Source organism: Glycine soja, chromosome 4 (assembly GCF_004193775.1).
Source record: "Glycine soja cultivar W05 chromosome 4, ASM419377v2, whole genome shotgun sequence".
In the NCBI taxonomy this organism is placed as follows: Eukaryota; Viridiplantae; Streptophyta; class Magnoliopsida; order Fabales; family Fabaceae; genus Glycine; species Glycine soja.
Genome location: NC_041005.1, coordinates 48,619,114 through 48,639,787, shown reverse-complemented (window position 1 = coordinate 48,639,787; position 20,674 = coordinate 48,619,114). Strand labels below are relative to the sequence as shown.

General features: G+C 36.3%; 4 protein-coding genes and 1 pseudogene across 5 annotated transcripts; 4 read left to right on the top strand and 1 right to left on the bottom strand.

Moving 5' to 3' along the window:
• Positions 1 to 150: 150 nt before the first annotated feature.
• Positions 151 to 1,433, top strand: LOC114410150 (annotated as a pseudogene).
• Positions 1,434 to 5,008: 3,575 nt separating this feature from the next.
• On the bottom strand, positions 5,009 to 7,617 carry LOC114410148. The gene is made up of 2 exons (XM_028373952.1): positions 7,168 to 7,617; positions 5,009 to 5,436 (listed from the first exon to the last, which is right to left on the bottom strand). The coding sequence occupies exons 1-2, from the start codon at positions 7,459 to 7,461 to the stop codon at positions 5,209 to 5,211; spliced, it is 522 nt and encodes a 173-aa protein (XP_028229753.1). The 5' UTR covers positions 7,462 to 7,617; the 3' UTR covers positions 5,009 to 5,208.
• Positions 7,618 to 7,744: 127 nt separating this feature from the next.
• Positions 7,745 to 10,357, top strand: LOC114410147 (toll/interleukin-1 receptor-like protein). 2 transcript variants are annotated; one of them, XR_003666275.1, is made up of 3 exons: positions 7,745 to 8,413; positions 8,762 to 9,686; positions 9,847 to 10,357. XR_003666275.1 is itself a non-coding variant. In XM_028373951.1 (2 exons), exons 1-2 carry the CDS (start codon positions 7,947 to 7,949, stop codon positions 8,985 to 8,987), a joined length of 693 nt encoding a protein of 230 aa, XP_028229752.1. In that variant the 5' UTR covers positions 7,745 to 7,946; the 3' UTR covers positions 8,988 to 10,324. The 2 variants fall into 2 exon arrangements, 1 of the variants encoding a protein (XP_028229752.1); XM_028373951.1 differs by having other exon boundaries at positions 8,762 to 10,324.
• A 2,591-nt stretch (positions 10,358 to 12,948) lies between these two features.
• On the top strand, positions 12,949 to 18,115 carry LOC114410144 (4-alpha-glucanotransferase, chloroplastic/amyloplastic-like). The gene is made up of 15 exons (XM_028373948.1): positions 12,949 to 13,500; positions 13,586 to 13,674; positions 13,754 to 13,814; positions 14,014 to 14,092; positions 14,789 to 14,925; positions 15,036 to 15,194; positions 15,300 to 15,376; positions 16,079 to 16,218; positions 16,306 to 16,337; positions 16,410 to 16,484; positions 16,627 to 16,699; positions 16,800 to 16,888; positions 17,356 to 17,400; positions 17,493 to 17,645; positions 17,823 to 18,115. Exons 1-15 carry the CDS (start codon positions 13,117 to 13,119, stop codon positions 17,925 to 17,927), a joined length of 1,698 nt encoding a protein of 565 aa, XP_028229749.1. The 5' UTR covers positions 12,949 to 13,116; the 3' UTR covers positions 17,928 to 18,115.
• A 164-nt stretch (positions 18,116 to 18,279) lies between these two features.
• On the top strand, positions 18,280 to 20,527 carry LOC114410145 (F-box/kelch-repeat protein SKIP6-like). The gene has a single exon (XM_028373949.1). The coding sequence runs from the start codon at positions 19,065 to 19,067 to the stop codon at positions 20,142 to 20,144; it is 1,080 nt and encodes a 359-aa protein (XP_028229750.1). The 5' UTR covers positions 18,280 to 19,064; the 3' UTR covers positions 20,145 to 20,527.
• The last annotated feature ends 147 nt before the right edge of the window (positions 20,528 to 20,674 follow it).

Sequence of the window (20,674 nt, the reverse complement as noted above, 5' to 3'; positions counted from 1 at the left end):
CGTATGACATGGCTTTGTTTATAAGAGCAAATTACTTGTTAGTGGTTGGACACGATACTAAGTATTACTTTATAAGAGCAAATTAATTTTTTCAAATACACTATATTGATACTCACCGTTACTAAACAAAACTATATACCGTGTTAAAAAAAAGTGCAGATACGGCGAGCAATCTCAATCACATTGAACTCTGTTGAGGTTATTGTATTTTTGTTATGAAAGTACACCTTTTTTTACATGTTGCAGTTTCTTCCTTTGGTGTTTTTAAGGGTATAACATTTATGGCTGTACATATAATGTGTAACTTTTTAAAAACAAGTATCAATGTGTAAGAATGATGTATAAAGTAAAAATGGTGTAGATGTATGTCTTCAATCGTGAACCAACATGGTAAGTCATTCTTGTACCAGTTTAGTTGGTTTCTTCTTTCAATAACATTTGCTCTTTTGCTTGTTAAAAAAAAAAAGTTATGGAGGGAGAGGATGAGGAGGAGGAGGAGGAAGAAGAAGAAAGATCAGAAGAGAGAAGGATAACTTTGGAATATTAGAAATTAAGGTGGTGCAGGAAGCAATTGCTGTCTCCTCCTTTCTGGGGCCCATAATGTGCAGAAAGAACAGTCTTGTCTGGTTATGGTGGATTCACTGCTTGTGTTTGTATCGCACACAGAAATGCAGAGTGCCCTGCGATTCCATTTCCAAGCTTCAAACCCAGGCATCGTTGTTCCGCACACGAACCACGCTTTCGCCACTAACGTTAACTCACACCGCACCCTCTCCTGCACAAAACACCGTTCCCTTCCCCAATCCCTGTGCTCCTTGACTGCACAACCTTCGAACCACACCTCCACCACCGTTGGATCTCCATCGCTTCCGCACTGGAACCTTACCAACCGCCACGTCACCGTTCTCAACGTCTTTGCCTGCGCGGTACTACTCTTCACTCAATAATAACTAATCTCTTGTTATCATTCTTCGATTAACTAATTAATTTAACCCGCGCGTGTTTGTTTTCTCGTGCAGACGGCGATATGTGCAACGTGGCTGTTTTGCTCCGCGATTCCGACGCTCCTGGTTTGTTTTGTGTTGTCGATTCGGTGTTAGATTCTGATTGTGAGAATGTGCGTGCTGTGATGTGAAGGCTTTCAAGAAAGCAGCGGAATCGATGGAGAAGCTCATGGATGCCACGAGGGAGGAACTTCCCAACACCATGGCCGTGATTCCGGTTATCCGGCATGGAAATCAATGACTTAACCACCGAGCTCGGTGATACAGGAGGTGTTGTGCTTGTTATTTTGTAGAATGTAGAGCACTAACTTGGTTTTATGGGACGAAGAGAATCCATCGGTTCTGGGGTTTCATCTCTAAACATCATCAGTACCTTTGGGTTGAGTTTAATTTTTTTTGAAAAAATGATATATTTAGTCTTTTATCTTCTTTTTTTTTCTTTTTTTTTAAAAAGTTCATTTTAATTTTTTATTTTTTAAAAAAGATTCAAAATGATTCTTATGTTAGTTTGAAGTTGTGTAAGGTTTGTAATTTTCAGATTAAGGTTTGTGAAGAATGAAACTGTTAGTAGGCTTCTTTCTTATTTTGTGACGACTTTTAGTTGTTATATTTGATTATCAACAACGACATTAACTTTAAACTAACAAAATAACCATTTTGAACCTTTTTTTTAAAAATGAAAAACTAAAATGAACTTAAAAAAAAATAAAAGAGCAAAATGATAAAAAAAAGAAGTCATTTGGTCAATTTTTTTAATAATGCGTGGAAATCACCTCATCACCTTATTAAGTGATTTGCAAAGATAATGTACCAAATAAAAGCGACCAGATACAAAGAAGTAACGAATTAAGACCTTTGTTTGATCTAATGAAACTAAGTGGCAATGTACAAAATTACAATTAATGATGTCTAAGCTAGGCGAGTTCTTTTAATTTCTAAGACGATAAAAGGTTGATTTGGGTACGTCCTGCGCTTAATGGTGGTTTTGGTGGCCTCCTCATTGCTCGTGATGTCGTGGATGTGACTCCTCCATCTTTCGTAGAAGTTGTATAAAGACCCAGGCAATTAGAGAAAGCTTTCACAACTTGTTCCATGAAATGGCATGGACTGTATGAATTCCATGCCGATACTCTTTCTCTCTGCACTTCCTCCATATTTCCTCACTCTGCTCGCCCTTTGATTTCACTACTTTTGTAATGTGTAGCTATATATATCTAACATGTCCCTTTGTGTTCCAAATATGTCACAACAAAGACACAGATTTATATAAGGTTGTACTTTAGTTGATTAGCATAAGGTGTGTTCTAGTATCACCACCTTGTGTCTATAAACCGACAAGTAAGGCCAAAAATTGGGTTTGAAACTTACACACCTGCGCCAAGAGGCATAGTCTCATAGACGTGTCCACCATGCACAGTGCCAGTATATGCAGACGTTGTGATACGTGTACACTGGAACGGTTCAGTGGGGCTTCTCAATTAAAAGATTATCTATAAATTATCGTTTTTCATATATCTATCTATATATGAATGTGATAGATTAAATTGTATTATATGTCAAACTATATATGTTAAAATTTGTTTATTTTCAACTCATCCCATAATACTTTCTGAAATCTAAACAGAGATATATATATTATCAGTTTGGGCTGTTTGGCACATGATATATGAAAATCAATTCCACAATATATTAAGGTTGTATAAATGATATTATATGAATAGATTTTTTGACTTTATTTGTAATGATATGCTTTAGTTGTATGCAATTAAATGAAATAGTTATATATAAATTCTTAGTGAAAATGTTAAAAAGTTACCTCCAGATAACCACTTGAAGATGGCCTATGATCGTGGGAAGGGTGCCCCTTTGTGATATTAGATATACTCGGTTAATTGCCAAGCAGGTAAATCAATTTTGTTTTCAGATTATAATCATGCAGCTGGCCATTACATCTTTTGTATTATAACAAAGGGATTGCAATTGGGTAGTGGGTTTTAGATCCCCAAAATAAGAATGACAATTCACAACTGTGATGGGTGGAAACAATGCATCCTTTATTTCTATGCATTTTGCCACACTGCTATATGATTTCAGTCTTGGTGAGATGAAGATTTGCTGCATTGCTAGTTATTACGTTTAGCTTACAACCCAACTGTTTTTCCACTTTGTTTTTATTGACCAATCAAGGCTGAAATCAAGAACTATTTATATGCATACTACATGTTTTTGTCAATTGTTTTTATTAGTAACCCAAAATTTATAATTATGTAATTAAAATTAATTTTGAGGGAAAAAATCATACAATTGTGATATTTAATCGACTAAAATTGTCCAAGACTCAATTTTGCAATTAATATTTAGGGGATTAAAATTACAAATTTATAATACCTAATAAATATAATTTGCACCATAAGAAGCAAAGGAACTAAAATTTACACAATTATAATATTTGGATCAAAAGTGCAATTGAACCTATAAGAAACTAATAAAAGTACAAAAACTGAGGTTAGATACAAAAGAAAATTAATCTAAATATAAAAGTTTAGGTTAAAAGATCGCGAAAAACTAAAAAGAATTAATAATTTTATATATTTAAAAATAGGTTATAAATAATAATAAAAATTACATGTTACTATAGTAATTGATGAATAATATCCTTATTACATGTTACTATAGTAATTGATGAGTAATTTTATATATTTAAGAATAGGTTATAAGTCATCGAGTGATTACAAGCCGAACAGACATTGAGCCATTGAGGTTGGGTAGAGACTAGAAAGGTGCGCAATGAGTTGCAACTTGCAGTGTTGGAATGCGCTTCCACGTTGCCATGAGTGTTGGTCCATAGGTACACGTACATGAAATGAATATCCCCTGCACTTATTGCCTGTAATGATTCAAACCACTATAATAATTTTATTTGGTTTAGTTTAATTATTAATTCCTGAAACTAATCCAATGGTCATCTTTACGGAAAGACGTTTCTTTTTAGGGCGGAATCAAAACTTTTGCTATTCAGAATGTGAGTGTGAAGCTTCTACATCAGATTTCTAAATAGACAATAATTGGTGCGGCACTTTTTTTTATCCCAACAAAAATGTTGAAAACTACAAGCTAGGTTTGCAAGTTTGCCATGTAACATATAGACATTGATTGAGATTAGCTAATAATTAGACATTGAGATTATAAAAATTTTGTCAAGCATAATTGATGAGTCCTAATGTGAATGTGAATTGAGATTAGCTAATAATTAGACATTGAGATTATAAAAGTTTTGTCAAGCATAATTGGTGAGTCCTAATGTTAATGTGAATTGAGTATAAATGGTTAAAGATTTAAATTAATTTTTTCTTATGGATGACAGGTTCGACTTTTTGATATCATTAAAATCTTATTTGATAGACAACCCTATTCGGGGAGGTCCTTCGACGTCCAAAAACTAATTAAGTAATAGATAAAACTGTTTGTAATTTGCCTAAGAAAATTTTAAGTGAGTGTCGACTAAAATTTCATGTGCCATTTTAGTGCATTTTTCATGTTTTATTTTTCTCATAGGTGGTGGGGTCCATTGAAGGCATGTGAGTCCAAACTTCATTTACTTTTCTGTAGCTCCAAACATCATTATTTAAAATATTAAAATCAAATAAAAGTCCATACCAATAAATTATGTCAACATCGTATATTTAATTTTTTAAAGAAACAAGAAGAAACAGCCAGATTCAAAATCATATTCAATTGAAACCAACAGTGTGTAATTTAGAAATGAGAATATGGACGGTTATATAAATCACATCGTTAGAAGGGAGAAAGTTTCATTTTTTAAGCATTTCCCTTCATATCAAGAGTAAGGTCTATTGAATAGCTACCACATCCTAAACTTCATCCAATTAACACGTTAGAAGGGAACAAAACTATCTCTATCACCAACTTATGATGAGCATATGTTATAGTATTTTTTCTTAAAAAAAGTATATAAAAAAAATGATCAAGTGGCGGTGTCTAAATCAGATCGTGCGTAAGAAAACTGTGTTTTTGCTTCTCTAATCTCTACCCAATTGCCGTGGGGTTAATTTGTCAAATTAAGCAAGCGTCATTATGCTACAACGACATAATTTCTGTGCCACCAAATTGCGTAGAGCCTCGGGCTATAAGAGAAATGATGAAGAAAATGTTCATAATGGTGACAATTACATAATTTTCATAATCAGCTTTCTTTTCTTTTCCTATGTCTTCGTGTTGAAGGGCTATCAGATGTAGAATCCAAGCCGAAACATTTGAGGAATGCCACCGTGGCTAATTGAAAATAATGGCAAGGGTGGAAATACAACGATGCAGCCTCCTCCTCCTCCTCCTCCATTATCTCTTCTTCCCTTCTCATGCTTGGACTTGGACCCGTTGCTATTTCGCCTTTTAATAATAGGTTCTGCCCACCCTGCTAACATACTTAAAGTCAGTGCAAATTATAATGCATAAACTTTTCATATATAAATGATGAGTTTAATGGTACAAGGTAAAATACTTTTACGTTGTCGTTCAATCATAATTAGCCGTTAATATAACTTTTATTAAAGTCAACAAATAAACTGTGTATAGTGGATTGTGATTAGATGACTTATATAGAAGTTACCCTTATGCTTGTATGAACTAGAGTTGATGATAAGTCAAAGATTTCTTAGGAATTAAGTTTTCCTATTTAAGGAATTGATCAACAGGATTCTCTTTCGACCATATATCAAAGTAGGAAAGAATAAAACTTAACTTATACATTAAGATCAATCAATGAAAACAAGAAAATAATTCAATATGTTCATATTTTCACTCAACACACTGCAGTTCAACCACCACCCCACCTTCGAAGCAAGTAAGACAAAGAAAGAGAGAACAAGGAACAATGATTCTTTTCATAAAAGTTACAAAAAAGAATATATATATCCCTCATAATAGACATTAAATAAATAAGACTTAATATACAATCTTATCTAACTAAATTTTTAATATGAAATGATTCATTCCATCTTGTTATGTAAAAATTGCGTATCTTTTTTTTGATAAATTTTCATAAATTATAATTGAACCCTACTTATATAATGTCCTTGGAGGAAAAGAGTAACACTAACACAATTTTTCAATGACAAAAATCAAATATGAAGCTATTCGTTCCTGAGCTACAATATATCAGTCAACCCACACAAGGCACATGACTCGCTAATTTTAGATTCAGTATTCATCAAACAACAACAATCTATCATTGTTTTCCATTCCCAATTACCACTTAAAATCGTAGTTTTCTTATCAAATGCAATGTTAAAATAATGAATGCAGCTCACCAAACTTTAAATGGAATTCCTTAGTTGTCTTTCCATGTTTACACATCAAAATTAGAATTTCGTCTCTGCATCCCCTGTAATATTAGTGAAAACTAACTATAGTGCAGTCTAAAGTTTGGATCCGAGTGGTGTAATATGAATTGTGAGAAAAGATAATTTGAGGAGTTAGTTAATACAATACATTTAGCAATTCTCCCACCCTTGTTTCTTCTTCTTATTATTAGAAATATTTCTTCCAGACTGGCAACAAACTTGTCTTCACAAGTCACAATAAACAATCCCAAAATCAAAATAATACCAAAATAAGAAAATATTAAATGCAGTACAGAATGGCCATATCCAATTTTCTAATCCAGACACCACCACCAACCCAGCTTAGGAGAAGGTAAAATGACTAAAATCCAAATCTAAAAAAGGTGGAACGAATAAGGATCTAATTTGATCCACTTATATCCACCGTGTCACATAAGATAGCACAAGTTTGTGCAGCAAAGCAATTTTGTCATTTTTTTTCTCTCTCCCAGTTAAACAATGCAACACTGTCCAATCTAGGGTGAAAAAAACAATTCTACGTTTTACCTTGGCTACAAGATTCTCAAAACCGGCAAAAGTTTTCAGAAAACGAACAAAAAGAAAAGAGCTTGGTCTTTAATCAAAATTAAAATATTCCGTGATGTTTAGAATTGTACTAAGCAATTTAATCTAGTAGATATACATGATGGAAATTAACAAACGAAGACAAATAGATGGATTTCTTTCTTGGAGTAAAAGTGATAATTAAAATAGCAAAAAAAAAAAAATTATCATTTTTTTATAGGAGAGAAAAAGTGGGTGACCTGCAAGGTGGTTGTTGGATGAGTGGGCGATGAATCGTGATTAGTAAACGGGGAGTCAATCTGCTGAATTTGAATATCGTCGAAAAAGAAGACACTGGAAGAGGTTGTCGGAGGAGGGGGCGTGTCGGCGGTGACAAGGTTGTTGTGGTGGTGGTCGTCGGGACCCAATGGGAGGAGGGTGAAGAAAAAGAGGAGCGCAAAGAGGAGAAGGAGGACTATAAGTTGAGTCAAAATCAGCCATGGAATTGTGTTGTTGTTCTCTATTGTGAGTTCTTTCTCACCTACACCCAACATGAGCTCAATCTCAGAACATTTGATGATAATAAGGTGAAGAAGAAATTAAGGAAGAAACACGGACACGGGCGCTTCTAACTTCTGCTAAGTAATTAAATGAGCCGTGCGTCACGCGCCGCTCAACGCGTAGTGCAAATAATGCAACGCTTTCTTTTCTCACCTTTCACGCCAACGCAACACCCACTGCTTTTAAAATTGTCATTGGATTCGATTTTTTTTTTTCTCTTAAAAAAAGTATACATGTGTGGGTGTGAATTATGAAACCACGACAGTGATGCATTTGTTCTATTTAAGGTTTTTTTTTTTTAATTTACAAGTCTAACAAAATTAATGACACGTCACCGTTGAAACTTGAAAATTGGAAAGGATAGTACTCTAATAAGTAGGGGAAGAGAAAATAGATCTGAAGCTTCGTCGCGAAAAAAAACAAAACATTTTGATTCCATTCTATCCATAATCAATAGCAGCTTTTGTTCTCAGTTCTCATGGCTTTGAGATCTGGTTCATCTTCCTTCACCTACGATCTGTTCCTCAGCTTCAGAGGCTCTGACACACGCCAGGGTTTCGCCGCCAATCTCTACAAAGCTCTTGCTAACAGGGGAATCTACACTTCCATCGACGATGAGGAGCTTCAGAGTGGAGAGGAGATAACACCGACGCTTCTGAAAGCAATTGAAGAGTCCAGGATTTCCATGGCCGTGCTCTCTGTAAACTATGCTTCTTCCTCGTTTTGTTTAGATGAACTTGCAACCATCTTTGACTGCGCCGAGAGGAAAGCACTGTTGGTTTTTTATAAAGTGGAACCTTCTCACGTGCGACACCGGAAAGTTAGTTATGGAGAAGCGTTGGCTAAGAAGGAAGAAAGGTTCAAGCATAACATGGACAAGTTGCCAAAATGGAAGATGCCTTTTTATCAAGCAGCTAACTTGTCTGGCTATCATTTCAAAGATGGGTACCCACCTTACCAATCTTATTTACTTAGTAATTTTTGTTGGATTAAGTTTCACTTGTTTAATTGAGAAATATTAGATAGTTTTGGACCACCGTTTGGTCATGGTCTTGATGAATGTTTATATAAATGTATTTAATTTTTACAATTTAGGAGAAATAATTAATAACACGATTATATGTTATGTAAATATTAGAAGGAGGTCCGGGATCACCTTATTATTTCTCATAAGGTTTGAGGTTAAAATATAAAGGGAAAAAGAAATGTTTGTTAACCTTGACAACATATGTATCAAGACATGGATATACAAGGCAATATTTGACTTCATTAAAACTTTTTTGTTTTAAACAGATATGCACATGAATATGAGTTCATTGGGAGGATGGTTGAGCAGGTCTGCTGCAAGATTAATCCCACTTGTTTACATGTTGCGGATTATTTGGTTGGACTAGAGTCACAAGTGTCAAAAGTAATGAAGCTTTTGGACGTTGGATCTGATGATGGTGTCCACCACATGACAGGGATCCATGGTATGGGTGGAATAGGGAAAACAACACTTGCTCTGTCTGTAATTTAATTGCTAACTGTTTTGATAGTTCATGTTTTCTTCAAAATGTAAGAAAAATCAAACAAACATGAGCTACAACATTTCCAAAGCATCCTTCTTTCATATATACTTGGAAAGAAGAAAATTAAGTTAGCAAGTGAGCAACAAGGAGTTTCAATGATACAACATAGACTCCAGCGAAAGAAGGTTCTCTTGATTCTAGATGATGTTGACAAGCTCGAGCAATTACTTCCATTGGCTTTGGAAGTAATAGGTTCCAACTTGTTTGGAAAAAATACAAGAAGAACCAAAATCTGTCATCAAACAATGTAAACAAATTCTTACTATTCAAATCCTAGAGATACTTAAACTAAGCTTTGATGCATTGGAAGAAGAAGAGAAGAGTGCTTTTCTTGACATTGCTTGTTGCTTCAAAGAATATGGACTTATATTGCTTTTCTTGACATTGCTTGTTGCTTCAAAGGATATGCATTGATAGTGCTTTGCTTGACATTTGTGCGTTGATAAATGTTGAAGATATACTTGGTGCTCATTATGGTGACAACGTGAAATAGTATTGACATATTGGCTGAAAAAATCTCTCATAAAGGTTAGAGATGGTAGAGGTACATTGCACGACTTTAAGACATGGTTACAAAAATTGTCACTCAAGAATCACCAAGAGAACCAGGGAAGCTATAATTCAAGTTTTGGAAGACAACACCTTGAGTGAGACTCATGAATGATTTGGTTTCTTATCTTGATTTATCTTTTTTTGACTATCATATGTTCACATCATAATTGCTTTTTTCTTTATATTATGCAAATTTCTCTAAAAACGTTTATTGAAGTCTTACATTGTGGTTGATTTCTGCCTTTGTATTAACAGGGAACTAGTGAAATTGAAATCATATGTCTAGATTTCTCCATATTTGCCAAAGAAATAGTATAATGGAATAGAAAGGCCTTCAAGAAGATGAAAAACCTCAAAACACTTATTATTAGAAATGGAAAATTTTCCAAAGGTCCCAAATAACTTGAGTTGGATGGCTTATCCAAGGCAAGTTTAAAGAGTACATCTTCCTCATCTTGTAAATCAATAAATTCACTTTATGATTATTCGTTTGGTTCTTATTTTTTCCCCTTTATTTTCTTTGCAGAAGTTTGTGAATCTAACAGTTTTGAATTTTGGCCGGTGCGAATCTTTAATTACACAAATACCTGATGTGTCTGGTCTCCCAAATTTGGAGGAACTTTTATTTGAATTTTGTAAGAATTTAACTACAGTTCACGGTTCCATTGATTACTTGGACAAACTTAAAATATTGAGTGCTTTTAATAAATGTACTGAACTTGGAAGTTTTTCACCCATCAAGTTGATCTCTCTTGAAAAACTTGAACTTTCATATTGTTCTGGTCTCGAGAGTTTTCCAGAAATATTAGTAAAGATGGAAAAGATAAAGAAACTTGAGTTGGGGGACATTCCCATAAAAAAAGCTTCGCAATAAGTTTCCTGACAGTTCTTTCTGGTTTCGTAATAAGTTCGCTCACCATTTCCTCATCTAGGAAGTCAAGGATTTACAGTTTATTGCAAAGCTCTTTTCTCAATTCCACCAAAGTAGGGAGCCTTCAAGTTCTTTCTGGTTTCATAATAAGTTCCCTGACAAAGTTCTTTCTCTTGTTATTGCACCTGTGGGTGATAACGGATCTAGAATGTTTAGTCCCAATCCCATGGTGTTCATCAATGGCAAAGCTCATGAATCTGTCATTAGTTGGAATGAGGAAATGGTGAGAATGGAAATGGATTGTATATATCTTGTTGATTTACAACTGATTTTTGGTAATCTGTATGAAGTGCCTTTAGAAAATGAATGGAACCATGTGGAGGTTACATATGTGGGTGTGATAAAGACTTCAATCCTTAAAGCAAACAGAATCTATGTAATCAAGCAGGAGAGAAGCACAGAGGATATTTAATTTGTTGATCCTTATAGGTAGAGAAAATTAGACTATGATTTTCCTTATAGCTAGAGAAAATTTGACTATGATCACGTTAATTGATAACTACGAAATTTGAGTTAATTTGATAGTCAATTTTGACTAATAATGAGTATAATTTTTTCACTTTACTATTTTTTTTAATGAAATAACGAAGAAATTAATATCTTTATAATTTTTTATTAGCAATATTGAAAAGAAGAATAATTAAAGTGATTTAAAAGAAAATTGATGCAAAAAGTGAAAGAAAAAGCTTTGAAGAAAAGTGCGAAGAAGTGGACTGTTAGTTTGCTTAGCACACGATACTAATCCAGAGCACATGCTTGCTTAGCGCAAAGAAGACCCAAGAGAAAGTCCAAGGTCACGCTTAGTACGCAAATCGCAAAGTCAACGTGAAAAGTAAACTACCCTAGACCTATAAAAAGAGTAGGAAGTAAAAGGAAAAAACACATTGAGTCTAGTGAATAAATCCAAAGTTTGAACATTTCTAATAGAAGGAAAGCTCTTCTTATCAGTCATTCCCATTAAGGGTAAAACCTCTCGAGTTGGGAGTCTGGTATACCAAACTTTTGTAATGTAACTTTTTTTATTATCTATTTAATGTAATCTTGTTTCTACTATTCTTCTATGAGTTTTTCTATTTATTATGACCTAATCATTCATATAATGGTTAAATTGTAATGTATTGAAAAATGATTATTTTCTAAAGAACTAGAGAAGGGTATCTAAATAAATTCATTGTTAGAAATAATATGTTAGTAAATTATTTTCACTTCATACTTTGAAATAACATATTCAGCTTAATATTAATACTAATAGGCTATGAAATTGTTTGAAGAAATGAGAAAATGGGTATTAGTAATATTAGATAGTGAAGACAGTTGTTTTGATTTTAAAGTGTTTTGAGAGACAGGAACTTGTTGGTTGTTTGGAAGATTCACAATTTCTTTTCCCTCCTTTACAGGAGAAATTAGAAAATCAGTAGATGCTGCAGCATCTGGAGCAGCGTAAGCATATTATTCGTTGGCATATTGCTTTGAAGTTCAATTAGTTCTAGAAAAAAACATTTTTAATGTTTCAGTCAATACATATCTACATCATCTGAAACTTTTTTGCTTTTGCAGGTTCAAGTTTTTCCTTCTAATTGTTAGTATGATCAGATTGCTGGCTATGATAAATAATTTGATCAGGAAGGAGAAAGACTTAAACCCGTTAAATTTTGTAACTATAATGCTTAGGTTTTATCATACTACTATATCAACTACTTACCACACTAAAATTGATTGATGCTTATGCATTCTAAGTCTATCTCTCTTAAAATTATTGAGGTCACAAAGTCTAACAAAAACATATTTAAATGCTTTAGATAAACAATCTCAAACCTTAATAGAGCTAATTTATACTAAAACATATAGTAAACCAAATAATATAAAAAATGCTAATATTTTCTTTTCAATTTTACATATATATTCCTCAAACCAAACAATCTAAAAAATCATTGTATTTCTCTTTCATGTATCAAAAGGGAGCGTATTTGGTGGATATACGTTCTATGAATATAAATACAGCCGTAGTAATTAGTTATAGAATTAATTAATTTGTTTAATTTTATAAAAAAAGACCTGGAGTGCCAAATAAACTCATTAGGTTCCTTAAAAAAAAAAAAAACTCATTAGGTAATTGTGTTTGTATGAACTTTATTTATCTGAAAAGATTTTCATCAATTACCACTACACACAGTAACAGTGTGTTTGACGGAAATGCTTGAATTAGATCTCCATTTAGGAAAAATACTTATAATTCATTTGTTTTCTTTCTCATTTATTTTCATATTATTTGTTTCTTTTCTTATCACACCATCTATCAAATTTATTACTTTCTTTCTATCTTTTATCTTTTCTTCTTATATTTCTTATTTGTATCTTAAATATATTTCTTTTTAAGGTGGACGAATATGATTGCTCATTTTTTAATTACAAACTTAATATGAATTAAACTAGTTAGTCATTTTTTCTCTCTTGGCTTCTACCATCAATCACCATTTCCATCTTCCAAAGAATCGATCATAATGACGCTGAATATAGAAACCCAATCTCTAACATCGTCCGTCCACTGCTCCTTCGCGCAGCTACTGAAGATTGAGTGGAGAAAGAGATAAGACATGGGTCTGGCATTGAACATCTCAGTGTGTTGTTTCCCACAGCAGCGTTGCCCCACTCTCTTCAAACCCACCATTACCAAACAAACCCTCTCCTTCCCCACCGCTTCCGCTTTCTCCTCCGTAACTCAACTCAGCGTGGGCCAGGATTTACCCGCCAACTACAGCGATTGGGTTCCCAGCCCCGACCCCGGGCTTCGCAGAAGATGCGGCATTCTGCTCCACCCGACGTCGTTTCGCGGCCCCTACGGCATCGGCGATCTCGGCGACGAGGCGTTCCGTTTCATCGACTGGCTCCACCACTCGGGTTGCTCCGTCTGGCAGGTTCTTCCTCTCGTGCCACCTGGCAGAAAGGCCAACGAAGAAGGATCCCCTTACTCTGGCCAGGTTCGGTTCGGTTAGTTTATCCCTTTTTTGTTTTCGCGCAACTCTTTTAACGCAATGCATTCGTTTTTGACTTTTTGCTTTTCAGGATGCGAATTGTGGCAACACGCTCTTGATCTCTCTTGAGGGCCTCGTCGAGGATGGGTTGTTGGAAAAACACGAGCTTCCTCAACCAATGTGAGTGAGCCACGTGGTTTTCAGCTCTATTTGTTCTTGTGTTCCCTGTTTCCCCTGTCTTATTGTTAAATCAATGCAGTGATGCAGGGCGGGTTAATTTTTCACTCGTTGCTGATCTTAAGGATCCTTTGATAACTAAGGTAAGCTGTTTACACTTACACATTGTTACTGCTTGTAGTTGTATTGTATGCATCTAAACTACCTTGTTTTCGATTTTTTGTGACTCTTCCTTTGTGGCATTATTCTATTTTCTTTCCATCATTCAAATATTCAGATTCTTTTGTGTGTCTTGTATTTTATTTTATGTTAATTTTCCTCTTGCTGAAATTCTATGTGTAGGCTGCAGAGAGGCTCATTTCAAGTGAAGGGGAACTCAAAACACAGCTTGAGAATTTTCGAAGGGATCCTGACATATCATGTGAGACACTCATTTAGTTGCAATTCTAATTAAAAATGTATGGATGTACGCTGGCTTCAGTGCTGTTTGTCGTTGAAAAGATAATTTGTTTATACAATTGTTTTATATTATTTACATGTAAGTGTACAATAAGCTTGTATTCATAATTTCTTTTTGTATTTTTTCTTCCCACGGATTTCGGGGATTTGATCCTTCTGTTTTGTGCCATTTCCTCTTTTAATAAACTTTTCATTTATTGAAAAGATATTCAACTGGGAAAAATAAATAAAATCTAGAAGCTTGTTGTGATGGGAAATTTCAACACAAAATTCCTGTTCCATGATTGCACCAAGAGAATCAATTCAAGTTAGAAACAAGTAAATATATGAATAGTTATGTATGTTTCTTATGGATGCTTGCATGGTGGAGACAGCTTAGGGATTTTAGGATTACATGTTATAGAAGTTGGAAGGAAAGAAACATTAGGATTCGTGGAAGTAATAAGTAAAATACTGAGGGGACAGAGGACTTGGACATTGAGAACTTTCTTATGCGTTTCTTGTCTCAAAAGGGTATATGTGAGAAGACATGCATCTGTCTCAACATTACCTACGTTATTTGTTTCTAACACTTTCCTTGCAAATTTTGTCAAAGATCATTAGAGGAATTTCTTTCTTTTATAAGGTTGTAACTTGTAATATATTCTCAATGTTGTAGGTTGGCTTGAAGATGCAGCCTATTTTGCTGCTATTGACGATAGTTTAAACACAATCAGCTGGTACAGTTGGCCTGAACCTTTAAGAAATCGACATCTTGTAGCTTTAGAAGATATTTACCAACAAAAGCGAGATTTTGTAAGAACACAGTAATCCTTATAGCTAAAATTATCATTAACTTTTTCTCATTGTATGTCTACTTAAAACGAGAAAGGGTCTTGATGAGTCATTTATACTTTTGCATGCAGATAAATGTATTTATTGCCCAACAGTTCCTGTTTCAAAGGCAGTGGCAGAAAGTTCACAGCTATGCACAGAGTAAGGGAATCAGCATAATGGGAGACATGCCAATATATGTTGGTTATCATAGCGCAGATGTTTGGGCAAATAAGAAACAGTTTTTACTGGTTAGTAGTTCCTAAAGAATGTCTCTGAAGTGTGATCTGACTTTTCTTTTTTTTTGGAGCATATTGTACCTTTTGATCATAAAATAATATCTATTTATCTGGCAGAACAGGAAGGGCTTTCCTCTTTTAGTTAGTGGTGTTCCTCCTGACGCATTCAGTGAAACTGGTCAGCTTTGGGGCAGGTTGGAAGTTAATCCTGTCATAAAAAAATTGTGATAAATCTTAATTTTCCATGTTCTTTATTCATTTCTTGTCCTGATTCCAACATATAATGCTCTTTCTTTTTTCTTAAAGATATCTGCTTATTCTGTGATTATGGTCAGCAAGACATCTCCTGGACTTGTGTCAGTTTAGTTCTTTTCATCTTTCCATAGTTTAACCATTTGTGCCTGTATACGACCATATATCCCGCCTGATTATTTCTATTAGAAAGGGGCCCAAAACTAGCTCAAGGGAAGAGGATTGCCTAGGTCCTACATCAAGTATTTTGATCATATCTCTAGTTGATGTTGGACATTTTAACAATTTCTAGACCCTTATTCAGCATTTTTTCTTGGTATTTACTTCTTTTTCCTTGAGGGCGAGCCCTGGTGCAGCGGTAAAGTTGTGCCTTGGTGACTTGTTGGTCATGGGTTCGAATCCGGAAACAGCCTCTTTGCATATGCAAGGGTAAGGCTGCGTACAACATCCCTCCCCCATACCTTCGCATAGCGAAGAGCCTCTGGGCAATGGGGTACGAAGTTTTTTTATTTACTTCTTTTTCCTTGTCGTAGTAATTGCTAGCATATTCTAGTACAATACCATGAATACATTGTAGTAGACTTCCTGTCCTATTTAGTTTACTGACTTCTCATATTTAATATTTTCAAATTTTAATGAAAAAGCCCCCTGTATGATTGGAAAGCCATGGAGAAAGATGGATACTCATGGTGGGTACGTCGCATACGACGTGCACAAAATTTATTTGATGAATTTAGGATTGACCACTTTAGAGGATTTGCTGGATATTGGGCTGTTCCCTCTGGTTAGTCTACACTCAACACAAATCTTATTTCACCCTTTTGCTTGGTGTGCTGTTTTTGTAACATGTGTGTGCTCTACAAATTTGCAGAAGCAAAAGTAGCTATGCTTGGAAAGTGGAAGGTCAGATCCTGTCTTGTTATTCTTTTGATCTGTGTTCAAACTATAATCTGTTTTGTATCATTTAAATGATAGGTAGGACCTGGAATATCCTTATTTGATGCCATTTTCAGAGCTGTTGGAAGGATTAATATTATAGCAGAAGACTTGGTATGCATATTAAAACAAATTCTAAAACTGTTTTAACATTATTGCATAATAGGTTTCATGAGGGCTGGCTGTTGCGTTTCATTCATTCCTGGCTATTGCTAGGCAAGTCCTTGTAAATTTTTGGGTTTGTGATTTATGGCAGGGAGTTATCACTGAGGATGTAGTCCAACTAAGAAGATCCATTGGAGCACCTGGAATGGCTGTTCTCCAGTTTGGTAATGATTAATTGCAAATTTTGTTTACCATCCTTCAGTATCGTACTCTAAGTAACTTGATGAGTGCCCGAATACTTTCATATCTATTTCACCTTGTCAGGGTTTGGAGGTGGTGCTAATAACCCTCATTTGCCCCATAATCACGAGTGCAATCAAGTTGTCTATACAGGGACTCATGACAATGACACAGTAAGAATTTCTTCTTCCATACATCTGCCAATGTTGCATATTTATCTTCTTAGAAAGGACCTGGGTATGCTCTGCAGAAATCAGTCAAAGTTTGTGATAGGAAACTGGTGTCTTTATTAGAAAGTGTGGGGAAGAACTTTCCAATTTACAGAATAGAACACACACACTATAGAACTTATTTGACAAGATGCCCATCCCTCTTATCCCCCTTTCTTATTTATATGCAACATGCCTTATTTTTTTGATTCTCAGCCCCCAACTAACTCACTAATTATTCCACTAACTTTGGTCTATCTAACGTATTGCCAATGCTGCCTATAAGATAAGATTTGCTATATGGAGCACCCACACTTTCTTTTTTGTGAGATGATTTACTTGCTGAAATAGATGCATGGCACTTTCATCATGTCTTAAAAAGTATTACCTGCCAACACTAAATCTTGACAAGAATTGTGTTTCTGCTACAGATTGGAGGTTGGTGGGAAGCTTTGAACCAAGAAGAGAAATCCAATGTGGGTTCTATAGTCTATACATAGCAATCAAATGAATGTTTTTTAACCAAGTTGGATGAGAGTTCATCTCCCTCTTCATTTTCATATTTCAGGTACTAAGTTATCTTTCATTAAATGAGGGAGATGAAATTTCATGGGCGCTAATCCAGAGAGTATTGGCTTCTGTTGCTCAAACAGCAATAATACCTATGCAAGATGTTCTTGGATTGGGTAATTCTGCCAGGATGAATATTCCCGCAACTCAGGTAAAATGTTATGCATGGTGTTCATAGTTTGTTCTGGCAACATTTTGGTTTATTCAACCAGAACAAGCAAAATAAAAATATTTTAGATGACTTGTAACCTCTGGACAAATTTGGACGCCCCCTCTCACAAAAATAAATAATAAAATCATGACATTGTTGATCCCCTGACCTATGCAGTTTGGAAACTGGGGTTGGAGAATTGGAAGTTCGGTGAGCTTTGATGGCTTGGAGAGAGAGGCAGACAGACTCAGAGAAATGCTTTCAATGTATGGCCGACTTTGAATATGGAATTCCTTTGAGTGTAAAGAAGAAGAGTTTGCTTTGTAAAGGCAGCTTATTTGGAAAATGCTATAGTATGCATGATGTTGATAAATCAACGCTGGGTGCTTATGTTGGTCAAGTAATTTGAGTATTTTGGATGCTTCAATGGAAATTTGTAAAAATGATAATGCCTGGCTGTTACATCTTGACATGCTCGTTTAAATAAGGGGAAAAAATGGCATGTTATATCAATTGCCAATTCATAGAAATATTTATTAACAAAAAAATATCGCAATGAAGATTTGAGTGTCACAATGTGAATGCAACGCTGGAGTACAATTACTCAAACGGATATTTTTGCATTTGGCAATAGTAGCCAAAGTGCATGATTAGAGTTTTTTGCCACAACAACCAATCAGAGAAAAGGCGATTTACAACTTGAGCTATTTGTGCATTTAGCATTTGAAGTGTGTTTGGTTTCGTGATGGATGCAGCGGGTATTGCATTCACCCTGGTCGGACCACTTTTGATCCAAATTTGGGATCTTTGGTTGCAATAAAGCAAGATCGATTTAGCTGATAAAGTCCAAGTTGGGTATGAAGTAACCTCGGGTAGCTTTTGCTTCATCCAATAATATAGATTTGTTGGACCTCTTCACCGATTGTAAAGTGGCCTTTCTTGTCTGCATCCTGCAAACGTAAGAACCTGAAATTGGATACAAGATTTAAATGTCTTTGAAATATTAAAAGCCTAGCCTATTAGATACTGCCATGATTGTGAAGCTCTAGAGTTTTAAATTTTAAACTCTTCCAAGTTTATTATACTAGGACAAACACAAGCTTACAGCATGTTTGGATACCACCAAAAATCGTGGTGGATCCAATAAAATCACGGTGAATACGTGAATTTTCTAAAGCATCTACCAGTAACTTCAAATACAACGTGATTTTAGAATCGAATTTGATTGACCCCACCGCCATCCCAAACATACCATTAATCTCTTCTAAACTTATTTTTTTGTCAAACTTGCACAATTTCAAGTGAACGTGACAAAAATCAGTGAGATGTTGATTATATAAGAGTTTTCAGGTTCGGATAAACTGAGTTCCTCAAAGCATTGCCATACACCTGCTACCAGAAGGCAATTGTTCAGGGAAAATGATGTCGTGGGCGTGTCGTTCGGAAGAGTCAGAGAGCCCCAACAACCTAATCCCGTACCTCCCAAACGACGTCGCATTGAACTGCCTAGCACGCATCCCTCGTTCCCACCACCCAACCCTCTCGCTTGTGTCGAAACCAATCCGAAGCCTCCTCTATTCCCCTCTCTTGTTCACCACGCGCTCCCTCCTCCAATGCACCCAACCCCTCCTCTACCTCACTCTCCGCTCACGCGATTCCTCCCTCCAGTGGTTCACGCTCCACCGCACAAACCCTAACCCCCTCCTTGCTCCTCTTCCTCCCATCCCCTCCCCCGCCGTTGGCTCCGCCTACGCCGTCCTTGGCCCCACCATCTACGTCCTCGGCGGCTCCATCCAAGACGTCCCCTCCTCCCACGTCTGGCTCCTCGACTGCCGCTTCCACCGCTGGCTCCGTGGTCCCCCCATGCGCGTCGCCCGCGAGTTCGCCGCCGCCGGCGTCCTCCACGGCAAGATCTACGTCCTCGGAGGCTGCGTCGCCGACACCTGGTCCCGCTCCGCCAACTGGGCAGAGGTCCTTGACCCCGCCTCGGGCCGGTGGGAGAGGGTCGCCAGTCCGACGGAGGTCCGGGAGAAGTGGATGCACGCCAGCGCCGTCGTCGGGGACCGAATCTACGCGATGGCGGACCGCGGCGGCATCGCTTTCGAGCCACGCAGCTGCGCGTGGGAGAGCGTGGGGGGAGAATTGGACCACGGGTGGAGGGGGAGGGCGTGCGTGGTGGAGGGAATCTTATACTGCTACGACTACTTGGGGAAAATCAAAGGGTTCGATGTGGGGCGCGGGGTGTGGGAGGAGCTGAAGGGGTTGGAGAATGCTTTGCCGAGGTTTTTGTGTGGGGCCACCATGGCTGATTTGGGTGGGAAACTGTGCGTGGTTTGGGAGTGCCAATGCAATGGGAAGGAGATGGAGATTTGGTGCGCGGAGATTGGGGTGAAGAAGAATTCGGATGGGGAATTGTGGGGTCAACTTGGTTGGTTTGGGAAGGTTCTTTCTGTTCCCAAAGGCTCTTCTATTGTCAACTGTTCTTCTGTTTCCTTGTGATTGTGACCATGCATGCAAGCATTCTTTGATTTTGCATTGAATTGCCGCCACTTCCTGCTCTGATGTTTGTATGTGAAACTATGAATAATTAAATAAACAGGAGCTGCTCAAGCAGTACTACGCCTGGAAGTGAATCAAGTGATGTGTTTGTGGAATGAAAGTTTGTGTACAAATGTCTCTGCGACATTGAATTTCAGTTACTGGATGATTAAGCAATACTCTTGTTGTTGCATAACATGGACATTCATTTGTCAGTTATTCGGATAATCATAGGAAATGTGTATTTATATCTGAATTCCGTTTCATATTTGTATCTGTATTTACATTTACATACTTAATATATGATATATTCTCACTCATAATTGAGGAAATAGATTTGGCAAGTGAATGCTGTTAGTTCTTTAGCTTATATTTACAAGAGGTTCTAAGTATAACAGCTGATTTAAACCAGTAAGCCAGGTCCAAGAATACCTATTACCTACGGTCTAGCTGCATTTCTTTAGGGAGATTTGTACTCTGGTTGGAGCCGA